The 27,675-nt window shown below is 49.7% G+C and overlaps 1 protein-coding gene across 1 annotated transcript in view; it reads right to left on the bottom strand.

The window, feature by feature from the left end:
* The window catches only part of DSCAML1 (DS cell adhesion molecule like 1), a 337,921-nt gene that overhangs the window by 30,764 nt on the left and 279,482 nt on the right, over positions 1-27,675 (bottom strand). The window contains exons 12-17 of the mRNA XM_045797864.2: positions 24,387-24,586; positions 23,601-23,697; positions 22,830-22,958; positions 8,048-8,215; positions 6,660-6,730; positions 1,857-2,097 (exon numbers count right to left, since the gene is read on the bottom strand). Coding sequence (XP_045653820.2) covers positions 1,857-2,097; positions 6,660-6,730; positions 8,048-8,215; positions 22,830-22,958; positions 23,601-23,697; positions 24,387-24,586 — 906 coding nt within the window. The remainder of the gene's footprint in view (positions 1-1,856; positions 2,098-6,659; positions 6,731-8,047; positions 8,216-22,829; positions 22,959-23,600; positions 23,698-24,386; positions 24,587-27,675) is intronic.

The following is a 27,675-nucleotide window of genomic DNA, read 5'->3' as shown; positions in this document are numbered from 1 at the left end:
TAGGTGTAAAAATATAAGCACCATGTAATTAGGGACCCAGCGTAATAAACTAATACAGATCGCCCGTTCGAACAAAATGAAGGTAATATAATTATGGAAAAGACACTATTGCTAAAGCAGGGGCCCTTGAATACCCCAGGAGGAGTGCTAATATTGCCAGGAAACGATCAGGATCTGACAGGCTAACGAGGGCCTTAATTAAGTATGAAAAACTGCTGAGCAAATGCTGCTGGAAACTTCTTCCCTCTCTCCTCTTTTGTTTTGAAAATGACTCTATAGCCCATGCTGATCTCTCCCTGTTGGAAATTCTAGGCCCCCCACCCAGGAGCCGGGAGGTAGTGCCCTGCTGGAGGCCTGGCCTGGCTGTTTCCTGGGCTGGCCCTGGCAGACAGCCGTCAGCGTGTGGCGGGCCTTGTCAGTCTGGGCCCGGGACAGCTGTTCCCCTGGACACACCTTCCCCAGGCATCCTGGGTCCACGTCACGTGCTCCTCCATCCAGCCTTGCTCCCAAGCCAGAGGGAGACAAAAGGGTGAAGGAGAAAGAGTATGGAATTCAGGGTCTGACCTAGATTTTGACCCCGGGCTCTATTCTTTAGGTGATAGGGGATTCTGGACAGGCTACTTAGCTTCCGTGAACCTGGGGCTTCTTTTATGGGTAATGCCCTAACTGCTGGTGCTGTGGTTCCCACAGGCAGGTGCCCCCCTGTGCCAGCAGCACCAGCGGCACCTGGGAATTTCTTTGAAATGCAAAATTTATTCAGCCTGCTAAAGAGGAGATGGGGTGGGGGGAGGGCCCAGCGATCTGTTCCCAGCCGTCCAGAAGAGTCTGTACACACACAGGTTTGAGAACCGCTGGGTTAGAGCACCACTTGGGATGAGGACTACTGGCGTGAAGAGGTAACAAGCTGATCCCCCTCCAAGCGGAGATCAAGAGTTGGGCGCTTACGCTACTGAGCCACCCGGGCGCCCCCAGGAATGACTTTCTTGGGGTCACTGGTGGAATGCTGGGTATTCCGGTGGCATGACGCCCTCGGTGAGTCCCCTCCCTCTGCTGGGGCAGGGTCGGACGCAGCAACGGTTTTAATCTCAGACTCTGGCTTTGGGTTAGGGCGTCAGGAAAGCAGCTTAGGAGAACCGTCTACTTCTTTTGCCTGCGCGTTGGCGGGGCTGCAGGCATCCAGGGCCACGTCTCCTCTTTCAACCTGCCACAGGCTCATGTACCAGCTGGCCCTTCTCTGTGCTTGGAGAGCAGACACAACCCTGCTCCCTCCTAACCCTGTCCCCCTGAAAACTAGGCCCTGTCATTTGCTCATCAGAGGGTGGAGTCCTCTCTAGTCCTCAAAGAATCACATTTAAACTGTGGGCTCTAAATCCTCCACCATGTGGATCTCAGAATTTCTTAACCCCTGTCTCATCTGCGGCCCCTCACGCAGGTAGTGGACAGGTTCCAGCCCAGAAGTACAAAGGTAACTTGCCTTCTGCCCCCTTTCCAACCTGCAGGTTGTAAGGGAAGAGAAACAGGACCGGGGTGTAGAGGAAAAGGGCCTGGGGAGAGAGATGAGTGAGGGCCAGAACGAGGGAGCCACACGGCTGGAGAGTCAGGTGGGTGACAGGCAGGTGCTCAGATGGGCAGAGCATCAGCAAGCAAAGGACAGAGTGCCAGCCAGTGGATTGGGAGGCCTGGGGGTGCTCAGGGGACTGACATCTCTTGAGGAGCCAATGGGCAAGAGGAGATGGAGGGATCCAGCGAGCTGTGTGCCTCACGGGACTGTGACGGGACCCAGGAGCAGTGGAAGGGCCCGAGTCCTCCCCGGCAGCCCTGGCTCTGCACCCCCCACCCCGTGCTGGGGCCCTCACCGTCCTCCAGGGTGGTGGCATTGATCTCACTGGATGAGGGCCCTGTGCCGGCCCGATTGAAGGCCTGGACCACCACCCCATACTGGGCGAACTTCTTGAGGTTGTCCAGGGTGTAGACCTCGCTGTCCCCAGTGGCCTTCATCTCCACGATGCTGTACTGCCCGTTGCTGCCAGGGCTGTTCTCCCTGTAGCCGATCTGGTAGCCTCGTATGACGCCATTCTGCAGCTCCTTCTTGGGCGCCTGTGAGTGGGGTGCGGGAGGGAAGACAAAGACACAGTGGTGCTCTGAAAGCCAAAGTCAGATCATGCCCTTCTTCTGTTCCCAATCCTTCAAAGGCTCCCATCTCGCTTGGAGTGAAAACCAAAGCTCTTATAATGGCGACGTAACCCTGTACGATCTGACCCCTGTTGCCTCTTGGGTCCATCTTCCCTTCCCCATGCTTCCCATGCTCGAGCACGCCGGCCTCTCATGGTTCACACTGGGCCCATCGCCATTTCGAGGGGACGCTCTTTCCTTGGATAGCCACACAGTTTCCCTCTTCACCTCTGTGGCGTCCTTGCTGATACACCCCTGTCTTAATGAGGCCTTCCTCACGCTCTTTATGTAAGATTGCTCCCTGCCCTCTGTTCCGTATTCCTTACATTTCTTCCTGGCCCCCATCACCTCTTGGACCCACCTTTTCTTCCCTATGCTTTCTTTCTCTCCATTGCACTTAGCATCACCGGACATTCTATATATTTTACTGTTGTGTCCATCTGTTCCCGTTAGAATGTAAACACTGTGACGATGAGAAGTGTTGTCTGTTTCATTTGCTCTTTGCTATACTCTCACTGTCTAGAATGATGGCTGATATGTAGCAAGCCTTCAATACACAGTTACTGAATGAATGAATGAATGAACAAATGAACGAATGAATTAATGAATAGGGGTATCATTTGACATGGGCTCAGGTGCCTGGAAGAAATGGAACAGCAGACAAAAAGTAACCAGATGCAGAGGGAGACGAGCAATTAGCTTGAATAAAAAGAGAGTCCGAGATGGCCCATCACACCCTCTCGGACAGCTGTTGTCAAGAAATGGAAAACGACAAGTGCTGGCAACGATGCGGACAAACTGGACTCACACACTGCCGGCGGGAATGCAAGCTGGTGCGGCGGCCGTGGGCGACAGCCTCACAAAGTTAAACACGGAATGACCCTAGCATCCAGCAGTTCCACTCCTTGGTACACACCCCAAAGAAGTGAAAGTGGAGACGCAGACAGAGACTTGCACACCCACGTTCACGGCAGTGGAATTATGCATCAGAGCCAAATGGTGGAAGCAACCCAGCTGTCCATTGACGAATGAATGCATCGATGGAATGTGGTCCATAAATGCAATGGAATATTACTCAGCCTGACATTTAGCCTATTATTCAGCCAGAATGGAATTCTGACACAGGCTACCACGTGGCTGAACTTGACAACATCACGCTAAGTGAGCTAAGCCAGACACAAAAGGACAAATGATGTGTGATCCAGTTTCTATGGGGTCCTTAGAACAGTCAGATTCACAGAGTCAGAAAGGAGACTAGACGTTTCCAGGGGCTGGGGTGGGGGGTACTCATCAGTTAACGGGTGCAGCGTTTCTGTTTGGGATCATGAGAAAGTTCTGGAGGTGGATGGAGGTGATGGTTGCACGACACGGTGAATGTACTTCATGCCATTGACCTGTGCACTGAGGCATGAGTACAATGGTAAATTTCGTGTAAGTAAAATGTTGCATATATTTTACCACAATTTAAAAAAAGGGTCCTTGACTTGGTGTGTGCCGGGCCCTTTGGAGCATGTGGCTAGATTGCCCGTGACACATCTCACACCCACAACCATGAACACACACAACCAGACCCATCAGAGCAAACATACTAACCGCCCACCTACCGACAGTCAGATAGACTTAGACTCAGAGATAGAAACCGGCTCCTTGAAAAGCAGACGTGCCCCTCTATAAATTGAGAGAGAGCACCCACCCCAGCGCATATAAAAACAACTTGAATCAGGGTTTTAAAGACAATGAAGTTAATTGAAAAACCCACCTTTTATTATACTAAAAAATAGTGAGATCAAAAACAATTAAGTTAGTAAAGCAGCCCCACCGTTGTTTTTTTAATTCAATGAATGTTTTCAATGAACTGCATTTTAAGCTCACTGTTAACTCAATCAAATGAAGTTTTTAATTTAACATAATTGTTTTGAGCTCACTAAATAGGTGTGTGTGTATTTAATTGACTTGACTTTTCGTTAATGCCTGAGTAATGTTTCTCTGCACTTGGGCAGTCCTGTTTGCTAGTTTGTAAGTGAGCACATTCCCGAATTCTCTTATCTGCCCATGTTTATCTATACACACACACACACACACAGACATCTATTGTAGACACAAACATATCTTCCAGAGTGACACCCCGTCTTCACAATGATGCATACTCTGGTATGACGCACACATCCATATTGCCATGTACTGATACACACAACACACGTGTCCCCACGCCCAGAGCCACCTATACCATGACGATGACATGCACCTGTGCGGAGCACCGCATAACGTACTCACATCAACACACACTGACAAAAGTCCTGGGTGGGCGTCCAGGCACACCCTGCTAAATCCATATATATACACATATATTCACATATTAATTCAAATCTTGACAGAGCTTCCTTCCCTCCCTCCTTCCTCTCTCCTGTCTCTCTCTCTCTCCTCCCCTCCATGGCTCCCCTCACCCCCAACAGGCACACTCAGGATTTAAATCAATCTTAACAATATTTCTCTGAAGCATTAAGAAATCAATAGGGCTGATTGCAAATTTATGTCATAAAGCAGTGGTGATCCATCTCGTGGAAAGAGTCTTAAAATGAAGTGACTTATCTTTCAAGTGAATCTTTATTTTTCATTAATCTGTTATTTGGTGTTAAAAAAAAAATCCCCTGAGAAGTCAGGCCAAAATTTATTGATGGGCTGGTTCATTCTGAAGTTCTAACTTTCTAATCAATTTTATTTTTCATTATGAGACTTCGGAGAAATAAATCTGATTCTAAATTTTTATCGACCTCCTGGTCTGAGCTTTGTAGCCAAATGGCTCAATGTTTTACATATGTATTTATTCCCTGGCCCCACCTCCTGGTTTCCGGAGAGTATTCTTAGGACATGGGTCCAGAACCAGGATGCAGACAGACTTGGGATTAGACTCTAGGCTTCACCCGCAGTTTCTGAGGAAAGCCCTGGAGCCTAGATCTGAATCTGAAGGGGAACCATGGCTCTGGGCATCTGCTAGGTGGGCTGGTTCCCAGGAATGACCAACGGCCCAGCTTGTGTCCCATTTCCATCCTGGTCATTTCTCTAGGGAAGGAATGAACCAGGGTCTATTCAGTGTGTGTGTGTGTGTGTGTGTGTGTGTACGCATACATACACAAGAGTGTAGTCTTTTTAAGGAAAATATCACTAAGCCCTTTTGTTGAAGGGCCCAGAGGAGGACTTAAGTGCCTGAACATTCCCCACCAGAAGTTAGAGCCAGAAAATGAGCGTGGAGGTCTGATCCCAGATGTGGACAAGGCACCCCTCAAGCCTCACCGTTGAGATGGGAACACTCTGAGAAGAAGAACACGTATGGGCCCTAAGAAAGTTCTCTGTTCCTGAGCTCCATGCAGTGGGCTGGGGCTCCGGACCATGGAGCAGGGGGAGCGGCAGACAGAGCCGGCAGAGGGAGAAGCAGTCCCCCCAAGGCGGGACTCGAGCCCAGGACCCTGGGATCATGACCTGAGCTGAAGGCAGCTGCTTAACCGACTGAGCCACCCAGGCGTCCCTGGACCACATACATTTAAGTTCTGCCTCTCTGACGACTTGAATGGCTGTGGGTAAGTCACCTTGCATCTCTCTGCCGTGGCCTCCTCTGACAGATGGGGATACAAATACCTCTTCTGGGCACCCTCCAGGAACAGAGGGCCAGACAAGTTAGTGGAGGAAAATACTGGAAGCCTGGAAGCTGAGTGCAATAGGCAGCCGTCAGTACCATGTGCCCAGGGCGGGGTTGTGGCAGTGAGGCCAGAGTTTCCCAGGATGGGGTTTATTGATCCTGCTCAGGGTTATTCTGATCTGTTTCCCTGCCCAGCTGTGGGACCTTCTCTAAGAGTTTTCTTAGGTGACAGCATCTTCAGACACCCTGTAGAATTCATAGGTCTCTACCCCTTCGAAATGGTTGCAGAAGAGACTGGTCTGTGTTTTCTGCAGCTCATCCACCCCCAGAGGAAGGGAGGGCAGTTATTTTCACTCTGATTTTAGAGAGGAGGACACTGAGGCCTGAAGACACCAAAACTCCTGTGCACGGCCTCACCGGGAGAAGATGGGGGGTCATATCACCATACCTCCTGGCTCCAGTCACACGGCCTAGACGAAAGGGAGACCCCATCCTGTCATCTCCCATGTCCCCCTTGAACTTGGTACAAAATCAAACCCAACTCCTGACCTATTACAACACGTGGGGTTGGGAAGAGAGGCCAGTGTGGTGGAAACACTCAGCCCCCACCCTTGGCACTGCAGAGCTCTTCATCTCAGCCCCGGTACAGGCCTGCCTCAGAGAGCCAAGGTAGAGAGGGAGGGGGGGTTTATCCTCCTGTCTTTCCTCCCCTCCGACTTCACCTGTTTAGCAAAAGCCAGGCATGAGACTTATGAGACTAGAGACCAGCAAGCCCGCTGGGGCTTCACTCCTGCGTTGAGGAGGGAGGAGACACGGAGGCCGTTGGTGGGGAAATGCTTCTGATCTTGCTCACCTTCCAGGTCACTTGGATACTCTGTGAGGTGACTGGCTGCAAGGTGACATCCATGGGGGGCCCGTCGGGAGCTGGTGGATGGAGAAACAACATTGCAAGTCAAGTTTTGGAAGAAAAGAGTCCTATGTCCTCACTCTTACCCTCCTGAGCTGGAGAACAGCTAGGGAACGGAGGAAGGGCTCACACACAAAAGCAGAGAATCTTCGATTGAGCTCCCCCTGACATAACCATAGGGCTTACATTTCCTCTCCTTTCTCCACGATTTGCTGAAAACAGCAAACAATGACAATGAGATATTGCTATATATCCAGCAGACCGGCAACAATTTTTAACAATTTTTAACAAGTCTGATAGTCTCAAGTGTAGGCAAGGGTGTGTCGGGGCAGGAATTCTTATGTATACCTGCCATGGGAAGCCAAACTGGCTCGATACTTTGGAAGACACTTCGGCATTTTTGGTTAAAGGTGGAAGTAGGCTCATCTGATGACTTATAATTCTGCAACTACTTAGATCCCATAGAGAAATTTGCAAAGCTCTGTACGCGTACCAGTAGAAAAACGTTCACAGCTCCAAACTGTCAACCACCCAAATGTCCAGCTCCATTAAACTAGACAAAGAGGCTGTAGTATAACCATGGCAAGGAATACTACTCAGCCCTGAAAATGCACAAATGATGAAACTCACAAAAAGAGTATCGATCAAAACAAGGGAGACACAGAAACATGTGTCGGGAATAATTTCATGAATACATTACACTGGAAAATAGGCAACACTGAACCATATGCTTTATGGGTATATACATTGTAGTGACAGGATAAGAACGAAAAGCAAGAAGGGCTACCGGTTACTTGGTGGGAAAGCAGGAGGCTCTGGTGGGGAAGGGGCATGGGGAGGACTCCCGCATGCTGATAATTGCTAGTGAGTGGGGGTTATACTAGTTTTTACTCTATTATTATTTGTAAAGCTGCACATATATATGTACTTTTGGTATTATTTTATATTTTGCAATAATAGGAGAAACTATAGGGAGAGAAAGCTTGTTTGAACTTTCAGACAAAATCCAAGACAAAGGTCATAGAAATTAATACAGGGCACTAGCACTCTGCCCTTTGCAAATCTAGCATACCTGTCCTTTCTAGACAGGCTGGGGCCAGGGGAGTGAGAAAGAACCATGGACAGTTCCCCAAAGCCCAGCAACTACAACTCAACCTGGAAAAGGTCAAACAGAAGAGCCTCAAATGATCCAGAGGCAAACACAAATAAATACTGTGGGATCTCTCCCTCCCTCTTGTATTGCAAGCCCATCATCAGTGGACAGGGTGGGTGTGGGCTTCAGATGGCCCTGATCTCCAAGGCCATGGGAAGGAGCCCCAAGGCCAGGTACTCACCAGCCTCCTCGGTGCTGACGGTGAGCTCTTTGCTGGGCTCGCTGCGGCCAATCTTGTTGAAGGAGTACATGCGGATGCTGTAGACAGATGCCGGGTGCAAGTCCACGATGTTGGCCTGGTTGATGGTGGGGGAGATGTTGCGTGTGGACTGCTTGAAGTCCCAGGAATCTGGAGAGAGAGCACCCATTTCAAACCATAGCCAGGAAAACCCCACAACCTTTCCCCAGCCTCAAGTCTCAGTCTCCACTGTGGGACCCAGAAGAGGTCCAGCTCTACACAGACGGCAGCAAGAGGACACAAGCCTTAACAACTTCACACAGGGTACAAGGATTTTGTTCCATGAAGATCGAGGAGACCAAGGGATGCCTGAGCATGTGAGCAGCAAATGCAGGGGTTCTCCTCTGCCCTGGGCCAGCTGGTGAGTGCAAGCCTCAGACGGGGGTCAGACGATATGTTTCCCAAGGCCCCTTCTAAGATCCCCATTTGCTTGCTAGCCCTAACGTTGTGATTAGCCAGTGTCCTTCTTCCTGGCCTCCCAAACCACATCGGTGACCTGTTGTAGCCATGAGATCCCTATCCACCCAGTGCCAAGGGTGAAGCCAAGTCTTCTCCCCCTTTCTCCTTCTGTGTGTGTCTCCATAGCTCCTTTCCTTGGGGACTTGTGTGGGGGTGGTCTTGAGTGTTACTTGGTCTTTGAGGGGACAGACCGAGTGCCAGAGTCCCCAGCCCACACCCTAGCCTCTCTCTCACCGGCAGAAGAACGCCAAGTCTTTAGGGTCAGGCACCAACAGAGAGATGACCGTGCTCCTGATTCATCCAAGAGGACCGGCAGCCCATTCCAGGGCTGCTCGACAAAGTCGTAGAAAGTGAAAAATACCAGATAAATGCCACTCAGGAATTCTGTCACAGTAAACGTTCTTCATCTCCAGAAGAATCCAGTCATTCATTCGCTATACTTTTGCTGTGCACCTACCGGGGGATTCCCAAGAAAAATGCGAAGGGGTTGCAGTTACAGCAATGCCTCAGTAGAATCTTCCAAACCCAGAATTCATAACTAGATTACTTTATCAGCACTTCACTTTGAAAAGAAAAAAAGGCAGAGCACAAGGAAACAAGCTGATAGTAGGGCTTAAAAATCTTCTCGGGGCATGCCCTGATGTCACTATTCAGTCTCATTTTCCATGCCTTTTAAATCCACGGTAGAGGATCCTGAAAATTCTCAGTAGAAAAGGCTAAATTGCATTCACTGCTATTTAATCCCTAGAACAGGAAAGGAGGAAAGCATATTGTAGAAAGACTGTTAGGAAGAATTCTTTTCCCTTTTTTTTTTTTTTTTTTTTTTTTTTTTTTAAGGCTTAAACCTGATGAATCAGTTCACCAGAAGAGGCTATACCATGCCTTCAGATTCTGGTTAATTGAGGTCTTGATGGTTTTCAAAACACCACTTCTAGCTGCATAGGCTCGGCATCTGTGAAGGGCACTGGCCCAGCTCCCCATCTGCAGTTTTGCATTTAATTCTTTGGTTTTATGAGCCAAAGTCACAAATGGCAGGCTGCGGGTGCTCGGAAACACATTATTTTCTCCTTGTCTTTTAAAACACCCCAACCACCCAGAGAGTCACTCTGTGGCTGGCAGAGCTGCAGATATGTGGGCTTCTACCTGCTGTGGGCACCTCTTGGTTTGGGAGGGAAAGGGCTAGCGATGCAGTGGCAGGTGTCACGTCTCTCTGTGGCATCCGGGAGTTGCTGCCAGATCACACACACATCATACTTGGTTTGCCTATGTTTCTAGGAGAGGGACAGTAATCACGAGTCAGTGAGTTCATTTCTGAGGCGGGCAGGCAGAGGCAGGAGGCCCACACGATGCATCTCAACACAGAGGGGCCAAGAAAAAGATGTCCCAATACATATACATTTCATTAAAAGACACTGGCTCTCTGTATTGGTAAGAAAGACTTGCGAGTATTTAAATGCACGATCAGAGTTACGGACCATGGGAAGGGTGGTGGATTGAAATTTACATAAAACTGACATTTTCTTCACAATAGATTCAGATTATTACTTTCTCGTTTCTTTTTACCAGTATCACAGTAGTGATAACGCGTCCCTCTGTGTGCTTGAGTCACCTGGTACCGATTTGTCCCCTTACAGTGGATGCTGACCTCACTCACTTAGCTTAGGTGCTCTCGTCAGATCCCTCCACTTACTATAAAGTTACTATCTCCCCCTCTGTCATTAACAACGGTCTTGGAGGGCTTCATGGAGAGATGTGAATAAACCATCGCATTTTCTTCTCAGTTGCTCTTTGCTTGTGGTTTGCTTTGCAAAATGAAGTCTGTTGCTTTTGTTTACGTGGAGATGCTAACTTTTGCAAGCTGGGGTTTTCACCCAGCAGGCCCCAGGCCCATCCATTATATTCCACACTCATGTCACAGACATACTCTTCTTTATTCCTTCTTTGCATTTTCAAAAAAAAAACCCTACAAGAATCGTATTATTAATGTATGTCAAGTGTGTTAAGTTTCTAAAATATCGCTCAGCACACACGATACAAATGTCCAAAGAAATAGAAGACTCAGAAAAACGGCTCTAATGTATTTTATCTCAGGGTCTTCATCTCCCTAGTGTGTTTGCAAAATACTAAGGGCATCATCCAAAAATAGATTTATAAGATTTACACAATAGAAAATAATCTTGATTTCGCGGACAGGAAAATTTTCTTCTCTATCCCTGTTAGTGTGCACAGGGTTCCTATTTTTATATACGCCTATGTGCATAAAAGGTTAACATTATTTGATTCATTCTTTCTTGTTACTATCTTCACGTGTTTTTTTTTTTTTAAGATTTTATTTATTTATTTGACAGAGATAGAGACAGCCAGCAAGAGAGGGAACACAAGCAGGGGGAGTGGGAGAGGAAGAAGCAGGCTCATAGTGGAAGAGCCTGATGTGGGGCTCGATCCCATAACGCCGGGATCACGCCCTGAGCTGAAGGCAGACGCTTAACCGCTGTGCCACCCAGGCACCCCTCTTCACGTGTTTCTATTCTTCTTCTCAGTTAACAGAAACTTCTACATTCATTAGGGCTGTCTCTGTGTATTGGTCTGTGTGTTCTTTTCAGATCAATTCTAGTTAAGACACATTGGAGCAAAACCCGGGCTTTACCATTTACTGGATATTTGACAAAATAGTCTCATAAAAGAGGAAGGATAATATTATTATTCTCAGATTATTTATGTGGCTCAGGCATTAATACATAAAAAACTAGTAGGAAGATATGTGGGGTATGGTAGATTTTCAAAAAGGTTTGCTGTTGCTATGCTCACGATCTTATTAGGCCTGTAAATTCCATATAACCTTTTCGTTGGACCAGAGACACTGGCATCAGTGGTTAAAAATGAGCTGGTTAAAAATGTGGAAACTCAGGTCCCACCCCAGAACTCGTGAGCTAGATAGAATCTGGATGTTTCCAAGGTCTCCAGTGTGTTCCCTGTGCGTTAAAATTTGAGAAGTACACTTCTAACCCACATCCCAGAAATACACATCATTTATCCTGTAGGATATAAATACAACACTCAGAAATGTGTATGCCTGTGTTGAGGCCTTAATTTTATAATTTCTCTTCCAGAAAAATATAGTCTCCACAGTGGTTTTTGTGGCCCATGTGTCATCTTCTTTCCTCAGAGTTACAGGGTATTATGGTGTAAAAAATGATCTTATTGCATATTTCAGGACGCTTTCCTAAGTCCCAACGAGTTCTCGTAAGTCTCTGGTTTCATCTTGGGTCAAATGATGAACTCTGTCCATGGCCACCTGGCGACTTGTTCTGAGATCCAGGGGCTGCTGCCGTTCAGGGATGTGGCCACAGAGGTGTCTCATGAGGAGTGGGGAGCGTACAGGGATGTCATGTTGGAGCACTAGAGGAACCTGGCCTCCGTGGGTGAGTCCACTTTCTGGGTTTTGGCCCCACGGTCTGTGGAATGTCTTCTGGGAGCTTCAGATCCCTGCTTCAAGGACGTACTGGGAGTTTGTTGGTGTAGGAAAGGAAGACTTTGTGATGCTTCATCGTAACTTAAGGCTTCCTCTTTCCTGAGGTAAACTACACATCCTTTACTCGAGATTAGTCATAAGTCTATAAATCCAGTGGCATAACGTATTGTTGCCCCCATCTTAACATCCAGTTTCCACGCCTTATTTCCGACCCAGCAATACTTGGAAGTGGAACTCAGGATCTGAAATGTTTACTGCCCTACCAACAGTAAAGGTGCTGTCAGAAAACAGTGTTTTGGGCAATCATATCCTAGAATATTCTAATATCCTACAATGTCTTCTCTTCTCACCTGAGCACAACACTGGATTGGAGACTGGAGAATCCTTAGCCAAACTCATGTTCCTTTCCTAATAAACAGGCTTGGCTGCCACAGAGGGACATCTGGCCAACTTTTATTGTCTCTTAAAAACCTCTGGGCCTCTCCCTCTTCTCTGTGGTCTTCTGTCACATTCACACTGAGGCCCCAAATCCCCATGGACCGTGAGGGTCGCCATGACCCAGATGCCATTCCATCGCTCGTGGGGGCCTGGGAAAATCTGGGCACGCTTCCGAGGAAGTCTATGCTAAGCCATTTTTAGAGTTCTGTGTTGCCTCATGTAAGAATTGGAGAGGGAAGTGGTTGAGATAGTGGGATTTGGTTTAGAAATGCTAGAAACACTGGAGACAGATATCATGTGTGTTCTCCTGAGTCACTTCCAATCCTATGGAGGCTTCAGACAGGACCCTCCAAAGTTCAGACTCAGAGATTTCATTATGGCACAAGGCACTTCCTTAGAATGAGAAAATCGAATCCTCCTCTGTTCTGCTTCAAAATTTCCTTGTTCTTTGTAGGAACTAACTTGGAAATTTCAAGTCTCGGGGTCCTGGGTTAGAGCCCTGTGTAGGGCTCCATGCTCAGCGGGGAAGCTGCTTCTCCTCCCTCTGACTCTGCCCCTCCCCCCCCCACGGGCATGCATGCTCTAATAATTAAATAAAATCTTTTAATTTTTTTTCTTTTTCTCTTTCTTTTTTCACATCCTTGCCAACACTTGCTATTTCTTGTTTATTCAATTCTCTGAAGGCTGAGGGAGGTGGGGAGGCTGCAGAAGAAAAATCTCAAGCTTGTAGAGGTGGGTTCATGAGGTTTAAGGAAAGAAGCCGTCTCTGCAACATGAAAGTATTAGGTGAAGCAGCAAGGGCTGACGGAGAAGCTGCAGTGAGTTCTCCAGAAGATCCAGCTCAGAGAGCCAGTGAAGGTGGCTCCGCTGAACAACAGATATTTCAACGCAGACGAAACAGTGTTCTATTGGAAGATGCCATCTAGGACTTTCATAGCTGGAGAGGGGAAGTCAATGCCCGGCTTTGGAGCTTCAAAGGACAGGCTGACTCTCCGGTTAAGGGCTAATGCAGCTGGCGAAATTAAGTTGAAGCCAATGCTCATTTAACATTCCCCAAATCCTAGGGCCCTTAAGAATTATGCTAGGGGTGCCTGGGTGGCTGAGTTGGTTAAGTGTCCAACTCTTGATCTCAGGGTCGTGAGTTCAAGTCCCATGTTGGGTTCCATGCTGGGTGTGGAGCCTACTTAAAAAAAAAAAGAATTATGCTAAATTTACTCTGCCTGTGCTCTGTAAATGGAACAATAAAGCCTGGATGCTGGCACATCTGTTTGTAACAGGGTTTGCTGAATATTTTAAGCCCACTGTTGAGACTTACTGCTCAGAAAAAAGATTTCTTTCAAAATATTACTGTTCATTAACAATGCACCTGACAAGAGGTCTGACGGAGATGCACAATGAATGTCGTTTCCATGCCTGCTAACACAACATCCATTCTGCAGCCCGTGGATCAAGGAGTGATTTCGATTTGCGAGTCTTGTTATTTCAAGAAATACATTTCATAAGGCTATAGCTGCCATGGATAGTGATTCCTCTGGTGGATCTGAGCACAGTAAATAGAAAATCTTCCAGAAAGGATTTACCATTCTAGAAGCCGTTAAGAACATTTGTGATTCATGGGAAGCGGTGAAAATACCAACATTAACAGGAGTTGGGAAGAATTTGATTGTAACCATCATGTAGACTTTGAGGGGTTCAAGACTTTAGTGGAGAAAGTACCTGCAGTTGTGGGAGAAACAGCAAGAGAACTAGAACCAGAAGTGGAGCCTGAAGAGGGGACTGGGTTGCTATGTCTCATGATCAAACTTGAACAGACAAGGGGTTGCTTCTTACGGATGAGCAAAGAAAGTGGTTTCTTGAGATGGAATCTACTCCTGGGGAAGATGCTGTGAAGATTGTTGAAGTGACAACAAAGGAATTTAGAATATTACGTAAACATAGCTGATAAAGCAGTGGCAGGTTTGGGACAATGGACTCCAATTCTGAAAGAAGTTTACTGTGGGTAAAATGCTATCAAATAGCATCGCCTGCTACAGAGAACCTGTGAAAGGAGCAGTTGACTGATGTGGAAAACTTCCTTGTTGTCTTATTTTAAGAACTTGCCATGGCCACCCCAGCCTTCAGCAGCCCCCACCCGGATGAGTCAGCAGCCATCGACATCGTGCAGGACCCTCCACCAGCAACAAGATTACGACTTGCTGATAGCTCAGATAATGGTTAGCGCTTTTTTTTTAAAATAATACATTGTTTTTTAAACACATAATGCTCTCGCACACTTAAAGACTACAGTATATGCATAACTTTTATACGCACTGCTTTATCTTGGTGATCTGAACCAGTAATATCTCCCAATTATGCCTATAATTATTGATAAATATGTACTTCTCGCCACCTGTTGTTTTCCACCGTTTCATCATTTCTCTCTATTCCTTCTTTTGCTCTCTTCCCTTGTGGTTTGATGACTTTAATGGTGTGCTTAAATGCTTTTCTCATCATCTCTTGCATTTTTTGTGTGCGTATCCCTTAACTATTGTAGTTATAGATTTTTTTTTACTACTTTTGTCTTTTAGCCTTCATACAAGCTTTATAAGTGATTAATTCACTACATGAACTATATGTTCACCTTTACCAGTGAGATTTTTACTTTCATATTTTTTCTTGTTACTAATTAGTGCCCTTTCTCTTCAGCTTGAAGAAGTCCCTTTAACATTTGTTGTAAGACCAGCTGAGTGGTGATGAAACTCACTTAGCTTTTGCTTGTCTGGGTAACCCTTTGTCTCTTCCTCAATTCCGAAACATAGCCTTGCCGGGCAGAGTATTCTTGGCTGGAATTTTTTTTTTCTCTTTGGCACTTTGGCTACATCATGCCACTCCCTTTTGGCCTGCAAAGGTTCTGAGAAATCTGCTGATAGTCTTATGGAGTTTCCCTTGTACACAATAAGTTGTTTTTCTCTTGGTGCTTTAAAGATTCTCCCTTTATCTTTATTTTGGACATTTTAATTACAATGTGTCTTGGTGTGGATCTCTTTGGGTTTATCTTATCCGGAACTCTCTAAGCTACCTGGATCTGGATGTCTGTTCCCCTCCCTAGGTTAGGGAAGTTTCCAGCCATTGTTACTTCAGTTAAGTTTTTTGCCCTTTTGTTTCTTCTTGAGGAGCCCTGTAATGTGAGTGTTACTCTGCTTGCTACTGTTCCATAAGCTATCTTCACTTTTTACAAATTCTTTTATCTTTTTGCTGCTCTGTCTGGGAGAGTTCCACTGCCCTGTCTTCCAGGTCACTGATCCTTTCTTCTGTGTTGTCTAGTCTCCCAGTGAACCCCTCTATTGTGTTCTTCAGCTCTGTGACTTCTGGTACTTTTAAAATATTTTCTGTCTCTTTGCTGAAGTCCTCACTGTGTTCATCCATTCTTCTCCTAAGTTCTGTGAGCATCTTTATGACCATTATTTACTTTCATTTCATTAAGTTTTTATTTTTTTCCTGGGGTTTTATCTTGTTCTTTCATTTGGAACATATCTCTCTGTTTCTTCATTTTGCTTGACTCTCTGTGTTTGTTTCTATGTATTAGGCAAAATAGCCACCTCTTCCTGTCTTGAAGGAGTGGTCTTGTGTAGGAGATGAACCAGATTGCTTTACCTTGCCCTAGCCCTTGGCTGTTGTCTCTTGAACCTTTGTGATTGTCTAAACAAAGTTTATTCTTGATAGGTCCCAGTTTCTGAGGGTGTGCCAAGACCCATCAGTGTTCCAGAGGGAGGGATCTTAGCACCTGCTGATTTTCAGGCTGATTGGAAGCCAGCCTCTCAGACAGGAGCTTTTAAAGTATACAAATACATACAGTCCTATGGGACCGCAATCACAAACCCTGCTGGCCTCTAGACAAGGCCATCTGGAGGTGTCCCCTTGGTAACAGTTGCAAAAAATCAAGGCTCCAGACAAGTGTACGAGCTCCTTTCTGAGATGCACTGGTGAGGTGTAGTGAGGCCAAGGAAAAGCACAAAGATGGCATCCCCCCAGCCCACATTCCCTTAGAACATTTCAGTAGTCTCTAGATGTGACCTGAAGCCTCCTCCTCAGATTGAAGCTCCAGGACAAGTAAATAGGCCTTTTTCACAGGAAGACTGGCATGGGTTTCAGTCTGGTGTCTGTGCAGTATCCTGGGGGTGAGAGCCTGCCAAAAATTGTCTCTCTGATTGTTTCAGACCCACGGGGCCCAGAAACACAAGCCCGCCTAGCCACTAGACCCAGATGCTTTAGGGCCATCCCCAGTGAGGACTACATGCACCTGTTGGCTTCAGCAGGGCCATGGGGGAGTATGGGGGTGGGGCACACCAGCTGACTTCAGTGGAGAAGAAGTGCTAATATTTACCAAGCATCTGTGATGCACCAGGTGTGGTGCTGGACAATGTAAACATTCACCATTTACTCCTCACACCCCCTCATGATATCAGCGCTCTATCTCCATGGTACAGGTGACCCCCATGTCACCAAGCCCAATTTCTCACCTGGCCTCTCAGGAGTGTTCAACACTTGGACCTCTCTCTTCCTCTTGAAACACTCTCTCCTTGGCTTCCATGATAAAACACTCTGTGGCTTTTCTCTTATGTTTTGGACTATTTTTTCTCTCTCTGCTTTGCAGATATATCTTCCCCACCCTACCATTAATGGTTAGATGGAGTTCTTCCAGGCTCCATCTTAGGTTCTTCTCCTTCTCTAACTTCATAGACTTTTCCCACACTTGGCTTCTATTTCCATCTATACACAGATAACTCAAAGATTTGTGTCCAGCTGGATGTCTCCTTTGAACTCAAGATTCTTATAGCCAGCTGTTTCCTTGACATCTTTTCTTGGATGTTTCAACTGTGGTCCACAGTCAACATGTCCAAGACAGAAGTCTTGACCATACATCCTATAAACCCATCACCTTCCTGGGGTCCCTATATCTCATGGGATCATGGTATGCTAGGTGTTATTCTTGACTCTTGTCTCTATCAAGTCTTATAGCTTTTGTGTTCCATGTATCTTTTGAATCTCTCCATTTCTCTCCATCTCTATCCCTGCCCCGGGCCAAGCCACTGTCATCTCTCACTTGGACCAGGAAAATAACATCCTAACTAGCTAGCCTCCCAGAACCCACTCTGTGCCCTCTTCCATCTGTTCTCCACACTGCAGCTGTCATTCATCCCACAAATATGATCAAGCACTTCTTACAGGCCAAACACTATTTTGGCATTGAGAGTGGTCTCCTCTAACACAAATCTGATGCTGCCATCCCCTTGCATAAAACTCTTCAACAGTTTTTCCTTGCTCTTGGGATGACAACAGAATTTCTTTACATGACCCGAGGCCCTGCAACATCTGGCTGGTGTATACCTTTCTGGCTTTATCTTTCACCACTCTTTTCCTCTGAACTCCTACCATATTTTCAGCCCTCTTTATTGTCCAGGGCTCATCGTTTCAGCAGCAACTGCCCAAAGAGATGCTAAGCTCCCTGAAGGCGGGAACCACGTCTAAATCTTTTCCTGTCTCCCTCACTTGGCATGTGCTGGGCACTTATAACCCACTGTTGGTGTTAGATCAGAGCCCCTTTTTGTCTTTTCCTTTGGACTGGGAGTTTCTCTGCATTTTGTAGTCACAACAAATACCCTTGCCTTGCCTTTCCCTTCCTTGCCACACTCAGGCAATCACGGGAGGGTGGCCCCCTTTTCTCTTGTAAAAACCAGTCATTTGCAGGTGGATTTGACCTTGTGTTCCCAAATCATCTTTGATGTTGGCACAAAAACTCTCTCCCCACAACCCTCCCAGGCTAATGCATCAGAGTCAAATCTGAAGGCCTCTAGCTGATTTTCCAAACTTGATCACTGCCATCTCTCTGACCCTGAATAGCTGAAATTAGGGGCCCTATTTTCTTCTCTTTCCTTTTCAGCTCTCTCAGAGTACTGAGCTGGCTTTGGTGAATATTGTCTCTTTTAATATTCCCTTTCATATGAGCCTGGCTTATCCAGATTAACATATTTCATTAAGGGCTCTCTCTCCCTTTCTTCATCAAAGGGTTTCTGATGCAAAATATTCTTCTTAAAAAAAATAAGGAAGTGGCTGGGGAGATGTCAGTGCCTTCTACTCTGTGGGCTGCTTGCCGGGAGGGGACCCGGATCCTCTGGTTTTTTAGGAGACATATTTGCTGTAGAGGGGGAGCAGCTTGGACAAAAGCCACATCTGCAGCATTTATCTGCCCGCGCTTGGGAAACAAATCCATTCTGCATCTCTGACTTCCTCCCTGCATCATGGCCCTAAGCCCCGCCCCCCCCACCACCAATGGCAATTTCTCTGCAGCACCGAGAGGAGGTTCCCTGGGTCACAACGACAGCTCACAACATCCCAACACCAGTCCCTCCAACAGCCATGCTCCAGCTCACACAGAACAACCCGGTGCACCAGGCAGGCTCACCCCATGGTGGCTGGCAGGTCGCACCATGAGGCTGCCTTCTGGGCTTGGAGGGCCATGCTCAACCAACCCATCCCTGCTCCTTGCTTGGGGAACAGAAGTGAAATGTAGTGTCTGCATTTTTAAAACTGCACCGCGCCATCTGATAGATTTGTGTGGACGGTGCTATTTATCATTCAGCATTCATGTATTATTACTCTACTGCCTGGGGCCAGGAGAAGTCAGCGTGAGCGGGATGGTTTAGAAAGGGCAGACTTGGTAATTTCCCTTGGAAAATTAGCACGACGAGCAACATGGCAGAAAATCCCCCAAAGAAGGGGGTCAGGAGCAGCTGGTCCAGACCCAGCATGGGTGTGGTCCTGGGCAGGAGGAAGAGAGTGAGAGAGGGAGAACAGAGGCACGGGATGGGCATCCATGGAGGGTTAGGATGTGCCAGGCTCTGTGCTGAGCACTTCCACGTAAGTCTTAACACTCCCTTAACCCTTACAACTACTCTGAGAATGACGTGCTTGTTGGCTCCATTTGAGAAACAGATGTCCAAAGTAGCATGCTGAGGATCACACAGCTCCGACACTTGGTCAACCCAAGTCTTCTGCTTTGAAAATTGTTCTTGTTCCACTATCCCATGCGGGGAAGAAGATCTACTTACACACACACACATACACACACACACACACACACACGTGCGTGCACGCGCCCAGCCCCCTCCTTCCTTTGAGTCACCCACCTGTTCCCTAGGATATCTTTTCTAGTTATCACGTAATATAGTTTGTGGTGTGTTACGTGTGATTGGATAGTGCTTCGTAATGGTTCTGAGGGCGTGCACGTGTGTGTGTGTGTGTGTGTGTGTGTGTGTGTGTGTGTATGCAATGTATGTTCTCACTCCAACTGCACTGTAAGCTCCAAGGGCAGCACTCTGCCTCTTATTTCTTTTCCTTCCCCTACCACATGGCTGCCGCGTGATTCCGCAAAACATTGTTGGCACTCAGTCCATGTTGCTGACTGACAGACATCTATTTCAGCCTGCAAGCCCCACAGGACTAGAAATTGCCACATGAGGTTTGTGAGTGAGCTCACGCTTAGGAAAGGTTTGCCACAGGACTGTGCTAGACGCTTTCTCTTCCATCGTCACAACAATCCTGTGAGACGGGCGCTACCATTCCCGCCTTACAGACGAGGAAGCCGCGCTGTGCTCCGGCTTCTGCCGGGTGCAGGTCATAAGTCCCTGCGGCTCCCGCGGAACGCCATTCCCTACATGCCCACCGGGAGAGGGGAGAGATGCCCACTGGGGCGGGATGGTCTGGAGCCGTTCGACACAAAGGTAGGGGAAAGGACCAGCCGGCTGCTCCATGCTTGGAGCCCGTGATCTGTTTTTTTTACAGGTGCAAAGCCCATATTGAAGGGAGAGTCTTTGCTACCCCTCCCTCCACTCTGCCCACCCATCCCGGTACCCCCAGCTCTGGGGTAGGGTCTGGCAGTTTCTCATCTTGCAGGAGAGCCGGAGGGGGGTTGGGGAAGACGTGGATGTGCCCCGAAAGTAGCGTCTTTCCTGCCTGCCTCTCCGGCACTGCTCTCCAGATGTGTGACGTTCTCAGCTTCGCCTGGCTCCGTGGTGCCCCAGGAAAGGTCTGCACACATTAGAGCGTGGTCCGTGGGGGCGAACGGGCTTGGGGCAGCATGGGGGAGGAGGGCCGGGAGGCAGCTACCAGGAGCAGGGGGGCAGAGGTGCGAGTGACAAGCCAGGCATCCACTCCCCACCTCCGACAACAACGGAGCAGAGCCCTGCCAGCCATGGCAACCTGGAAGGGAGATGGGGCGCAAACCACTATGCGGGGATGTGGCCTGCAGACCCGCCCCTTCCTCTCTGGCTCCCGGGCCAGCCTCAGGAAGTCTTGAGGCGTGAGATGGACACAGTCGGCCTCCTCTCCCCTCTGGGCCCTGTGTCTCTGCCGACGCCCGGCTGCCCCTCACCTCTTCCCAGCCGCAGCCCGCAGCAGCCTCCTTGCTCACTTCCCAGATACCCGTTCTTCCACGGACACCAGATGAATCTTTCCGGGGTGCCATGGTACCCTGATCTCTCCCTGGGGGCTCAGGCACTATCAGTGGCTCTCAGTGACCTTCCCCAACAAAGTAAAATCTCAGCCCAGAGGCCCCCTCCCAACCTGGCCCCAGAACACATTTAGTCTGATTGCCCAAGAACTGTAGCCGAGAGGGGCGCCTGGGTGGCTCAGTCGTTAAGCTTTAAGCGTCTGCCTTCGGCTCAGGGCGTGATCCTGGCGTTCTGGGATCGAGCCCCACATCAGGCTTCTCCGCTAGGTTCCTGCTTCTTCCTCTCCCACTCCCCCTGCTTGTGTTCCCTCTCTCTCTGGCTGTCTCTCTCTGTCAAATAAATAAATAAAATCTTAAAAAAAAAAAAAGAACTATATCTGAGAGCCCTCTGCACCCCACTCGGGCTCTGCCCTTCCCCTTTCCGGAATCCAGGCCCATCACCTCTCAGTCCTCGAGTCCTAGCTCTCAATGCCACATCTACAGGGACAAGAGAGATACTTCCCTCTTGCCCCTGTGAGTGGTGGCCCCTCCTCTCGGCCACCTTCCTCCTGCACTCAGGGCGGACTCCTGGGTGGCCGGCTGCCACCTGACTTTCCTCTCCAGCCAGACCGTAAGCTTCTGAGGGTAGCCGTAGAACCCGTATCAGAGATGTAGAACTCTGTGGAACCATGTATCAGAGGTGACTGACCCAGTATCCTGGACAGAGCTGCTTCTCAAAAGGTGAATATGCAGCTCAGAGGTTTGCTTTGCCGTGTCTCACTTTGACTCACTCTGCTGAGCGCCCACCACATGGTGGGCCGTGTACCAGGTGCTGGGAAGACAGCAGGGACCAGGACTCGGTCCCTCCAGAGGAGAGGACACCCAGCCAGCCACTGACCACATGCTGTGCTAAGGACCAGAGGAAGGGTCTGGAAGGCCTCAGGAAAAACAGAATGTTGGATCTGCCCTAAGACCTGGAAAATGAGCTGGAGTTGGTGGCAGAGGGGGGCTGGGGCGGGTTGAGTCCTCCAGACGCTTTTGTGGCGTTTGATTTTTAAGTTGTTTTGAAAAGCTTATATAAGCGAATGTGAATTCAAATGTACAAAAGCATCCAGAATGAGAAGAAGGTTTTCCTCTCACCTGCATGTCAGGGTCCCCAGGTGCCCTCTCAGGGGAACCCCCGTGGCCCACTCTCACATACCTTCCAGAGACAGTCACACAGACACAAACACGAACCCCTGCAGCTCTTTTGTGGCTTGGTCCACTCTGGGCCTCTTGTCCCCTCTGAGGCCCCCTCCTTGCCATTCCTTCCCCATTTCCCCAGAGACCTGGGGGCCCATCGTTCACTCTGCTCCATAGGGCCTCACAGTGGCAGGCAGCCTCATGGAGGCTAGCGAGGGTCCCAGGGGAGGGCTCTGAAGGGCTACTAGGAGGACAATACTTAGATCTAGGCTTTTCCGTCTCCCAGAGACCAGCAAGGACCAGCTCTCTGACCCCCAAGCATCTGCATCATCCCAAACCAGGAGTGCCCAGATGACCTAGCCAAACCCATGATGTCTCTGACCCCACAGACACAGACCATAGCCCCTTAGCTCTGGGCCTTTCCACTGCTTTAAGTCAGACCACCTTGTGGATCTTGGTCCGGGGACAGTCCTGGAAAGAAGGGGCTGACACTCCCTCCCTATCAATTGGGGTTCCATCTGCCCCTCTCTCAGAATTCTTAGCCCAACCAGAGTCCCTTCCTTAGGAAGCCACAAGGGCTCATACACTGGTGGGTGCTGGTGTGTTTGCCTTAGATGGGCAGCTCGGAGGCTCAGGGACTATCCCACTAGAGGGACACAGGCTGGGCATGGGAACAGGAGCCGTGGAGGGCTGAGGCTTCACCCTACCTGATTTGTTCTTGTATTCAATGTCGAAGCCCGTGATGATGCTGTTCCCGTCGAACCGCTGGGTCCAGCGCAGGTTCATGCTCCGGGCCTTCACCTCCCGGATCTCCAGCTCTGGGGGGTCAGGGGGCTCTGGGGAGTGGCAGATGAAAAGAGCAGAAGTGAGGACGGCAGCAGAGAGCGTGGCCTCCTGCCCATCTCCAGAGAAGACCAGCGTTCTGCTGTATCCCTGGGGGGGTTGGTGACAACTGTGGTCTACCCAAGAGCCTTGAACCCAGGGGTCTGGGCCAGGTGGGACTGGGATGCCCAGCAGCAGGGCTCAGAGCCAGAGAGGGGACCAAGCTTGGTCTCCTGCTTTGTTACCCTCTCTTCCTTGGCCTGGGGAGGACAGGCCCTCTTGTAGGGATTTCCTCTGACCTCATAGCCTGTTTGTCCTCTGTGAAGAGCTCCCAACTTTTCCCAACTCGACTCTCTCTTCTCTCATCTCCTCCAGGGTCTGGGCCCACAAACCCAGATAGCTCCACTTCTGGAAGCAGCAATGTGTTCCACAGGGATTGTGGCCATAGTAAACCTTGCTGTCTGAAGTGTGCCTGGAAGGGCCCTTATTGCTCCACTCTGGCCAGAAGGGAGAGTGGAGGAAGGCTCTTCCCAGAGGCCATTTCCCATCGTCCTCCACCATGGCGTGGGTGATGCCCCTGTCCTTGAGGTAGAGTCAGCAGTGGGCACCTGGCTCCCTGGGGAAGGGGTTAGGAATGGTGGGACAGGTGAGGGTACCTTGTACAGTGAGTTGGATCAAGCCCCGGTCCTCCCCATATGAGTTGATGGCATGGCAGCTGAAGAACACAGAGTCCCCACGGTCAGCTGGCTTGAGCTGGGAGGTGGCCAGCAGGGGCAGAGGATGGGGAGAGAGGGAGGAAATGGGGAGAGTGTTTTAGAACTTGTCTGCTGAAGGGAACCCACTCTTGTGGGGATCAGCAAGGCCACTTCTTCTGGGAGGGGGACACATAAGGTGCTTTGTTAAGGTCTCCTCTTCCCAGAAAGTTCCAAGGATGGAGGTTGCAAGAGTCCAGGCATGAAGGGGCTGAGGGGGTCCAGGAGGAAGAAAGAAAGAAGCTGAGGGGTCCCAGGAGAGAGGGGAAAGGGGGCTGAGGGGTCTCAGAAGGGAGGAAAGAGCTGAGGGGTCTCAAGAGGGAGGGAATGGCTAAGGGTCCCAGGAGAAGGGGAGGAACTGAGGGGTCCCAGGAGAAGGGGAGGAACTGAGGGGTCCCAGAGGGAGGGAGGAGCTAAGGGGTCCGGGAGGGAGGATGGAGACCAGGGGTTCCAGAAAAGGGAGAAGGGCTGAGGGTTCCACACATTTAATGGCTGTGGGGTTGTCAGGAAGGAGACAGTGCGGTTCTAAGGCAGAGGTTCCTGAATAGGCAGGAAAGGGAAGGTGCTTTTTGGGGTTGGGGGAGGGGCTCCCGGATCCCCATTTACCTCCATTAGATACAGATGTAAAACTGTGGGATCCCCACTTTCTGAGAGTTGGGGTCCCCCTGAGACTGGGGCATGGTCGCTCACCTTCAGCGTGGAGACAACCTCGTCGCCGTTGTCCCTGGTAGCGATGGCGTACCGCATGACTCGGTCGGGGTCGATGACCGTGTCCCCCTTCTCCCAGCGGATGATGATGGGCCTCTCACCCCGCGCCGTGCAGTTGAGCTCCTTCGCGTGACCCTTGATGGCGATGGTGGTGTTGGGATGGGAGGTGATCATGGCTGGGACTGGGGAGGGGAGGAGGTGCAGGAGGCCCCAGTAAGGGGGAGGCCAGGCTGGGGGAGGGGCGTGGGCCCTGCACAGAGGCCCCGCCCCCGCTGCCCCTCCCCACGGAGTGCCTCAGCCCCGGGGACAGGGTCTAATCAAGCCTGTGGGGCGGTGCTGTAGGAAACCCCACTTGCCTGTCTCCCTTTCCCCCTCCCACCCATGACTGGAGTGGCCTCTCTCTTCAGGGATTCTCATATTCCGTGGACCCCTCTCCGGAATGCTTTAAAATGCACAATATACATGGAATTACAAAGGAAACCAGATATATTGAAGTATGGTTATACAAATATTAAAAACCTTCAAAAGCAAACTTTTCATATAGTATATCACACATCAATATATGTTTTTTATTACTCTTTATCAAATACGATCTAGGGCTGAGTTAGAGTAGCTCAATTCTGCAACAGCGCTGAGCACGAATGATATCTGGCAACACATGCAGCAACAGCGGTATGGAAACATTTGTGGATTTCTCCCCGCAAGAGCCCCAGGTCCTGCTACTGTCGGGCTTTGTTGTTTATAGTCAAAATGGAAGGAAATACGACATTTCAGTTATAAGTTAGTGGAAGAAAAGATGTGCTCTTTTCCGACCCAAATTCATGGACTCCTTGAATCAGATTCATGGACTTTCTGGGGGCGGGGGTGGTCTCTGGACCCCAGGTTAGGAGGCCTGCTCTAAAGCACAGGGGCCTCTGCCTTGTGCTCATGGCTCAGGCTCTCTACAAGGCTGTGGCTCAGTGGGTTTGCTCCTCTCAAACTGCAGAGAAACTCTCCCGTTCTTCCCAACAGAATGCAACAGAAAAGCCTGGCCAGCATCTCTGTGATTAAGGTCCCCCCCCCCCCCCCCAGGCAGTGCTAACCAGTCTGTGACCCTCCCCACTGCCACCCCCACTGCTGACCTGGGAAAATCACCATGAAGCAACCAAGGCCCCAGCTGGCTATCACGAGACCCCTCCCTCTGCCCTGAAAAGAAGCACCTAGATCTTGACCTGGGCTATCTCTTGTGGGCCTGAGCACCTTGGCCAGCAGCAGCAGGAGGAGAGGAGCAGAGGGAAAGATGGTCTTGGCTGCCAGCGAAATCCTGCCCCCGTTCTCCTCCATCCAATTCAACAAATACGCATCGAGCGCCTATGCCATTACATGGCACAGAGCCAGGCTTGGGGGGGGCACACATGATGTGAGCCAGGGTCTTTGCCTGGGAGGAGGGGGAGGGGAGAGAGGGGGAGAAGGGAGGGGGAGCAAGACACCTGCATGAGCAACACGAAAATGAGGACGATCTGAAGAGTGCTGCACAGAGGTATTAGGAGAAATTACCTGTGACTGAGGGCTATCTGGGAAGGCACCATCCAGCCATTTTACAAGCATTTTTGGGCACCTATTATGTGCCAGGCCTTGTGCTGGGTTTTAAGTAAATAGGACAAATGGGATCTCAAGGAGTTTCAGACAACAAAACTAGCAATTCCAGCACAGAATGGTAAGTACTATGCTGGGGAAATGCACACCAGACCCAGCAGGTTGTCCATGGGGAGGAAAGGGTACCCTAGCCAGTGCGACCCCCTCCAGCAGAGGCAGACCCCAGAAAGGTGAGGGGTCTGATGCAGCTGGAAGACTGTCCTTGTCCTTGCCTTTCCCTCACTACCTTCCTGGGAAAACCTGCCTCTCACAGTACAGGTCCCCAGGGGCTCTTACCCCGCATGAGTGCCCATTAGCCATCCTGGAGCCCACACACTGGGCTGGGCAGTGCTCGCCTGTCAGACTGTGAGAATCAGACACCATTCCCCCTTCCCGCCCCCACGCATGGTGGGGAGAGGACCACTCCTCACGCTGAATTCTGCAAAGCTGCGGCTCACATACCCCACCACCAGCCTGCTTGTGCAACTGTGCAAGAGAGCTCCCTGTCTCCTCTGTCCAACCAGCCCCCAGCTCCCCTCTGGGGCACGGTGTCCCTGCTCTCCTTTAGTGGCTGACCCTTTCTTTCCCTCCCCGTGTTCTCAGGACTTCTCTCCCCTCCAGCTTTAAAGACCTACTTAGACAAAGTTCTTCCCAGCAACGTCTCCTGGGTCACCTGACTTCTAAGGACAAAGGAAGCCATGCAGTAACGATGTGTCCTGAGACACCTGTCGCCGGGCGAGGAGACATCTGGGGCAGGTGTGGGGGATGAAGGGCCGTGTCTGGCACCCCTGAAGTCACACTGTGCAGCTGGCTACCTCCTCTGTCTACTGTCATACGGGACTTGACACGGAGGGCAGCCCTGGCCCCAGCCCCTGCGCCAGCCTCTCAGCCAATCCTCAGCCCCAGCTCATCAAATAATGAAGCAGATAAATTTTATAATGCACAGCATTACACCAGGATATACAATAAAACGCAGAAGACAAATAACGAGGTGCAAGTTATAATGAAGAAAAAGCCTGCAGTCAGAGACATCCAAGTATGAATTATTGACTAAGGTTTTACACTCTCAAGGATGTGTGGAGGAATATTTTCCATCAAAGATTTGCATAATTCACTCGTATAAACCTGGGTAGAATATAGAGTAAGATTTTACATCAACAAGTCGGGCCTTGCATTGCAGATGCCTCTACTTACGCTCTGGAGGATTGAAATGCAGGGGTGTGGGGGCAGGGCCCCGGGGCTGTGAATGGTCAGAGATGGGGGCCAGGGACCCCCCGGGTGGGCCAAGCCCCAAGGCCTTCCTGGGGAAGAAGAGTTCTGCTTCTGAGATGCTGCTGAAACCATGGAGGAGCTGGGGGATGTCCATGCAGAGGGGTGTGTGTGTGTGTGTGCGCACGTGTGGGGGTGGGAACAGGGTCAAGTCTCAGCAGAGGTCAGAGGCCTGAGGAAGTAGGGGGAAATGAAGAGTCTTTCTCTGGAAGGACTTCAAGGCTCTGCATCAGAGCAAGAAACTTGCGGCACCTCTCTGTTTTGCTCTCTAGGCAGTGCTGGGCTAGCCTGTGCAGGGCACGTGTGTGAATTTTAAAGGCACCCTTCTGGGGTGCCTGGGTGGCACAGCGGTTGAGCGTCTGCCTTTGGCTCAGGGCGTGATTCCGGC

The sequence above is a fragment of the Ursus americanus genome, chromosome 16 (assembly GCF_024610735.1).
Source record: "Ursus americanus isolate L20-20 chromosome 16, mUrsAme1.1.p, whole genome shotgun sequence".
Lineage (NCBI taxonomy): Eukaryota > Metazoa > Chordata > Mammalia > Carnivora > Ursidae > Ursus > Ursus americanus.
Note: the sequence above shows the minus strand (reverse complement) of the source record. Positions and strands in the feature narration are given on the sequence as shown.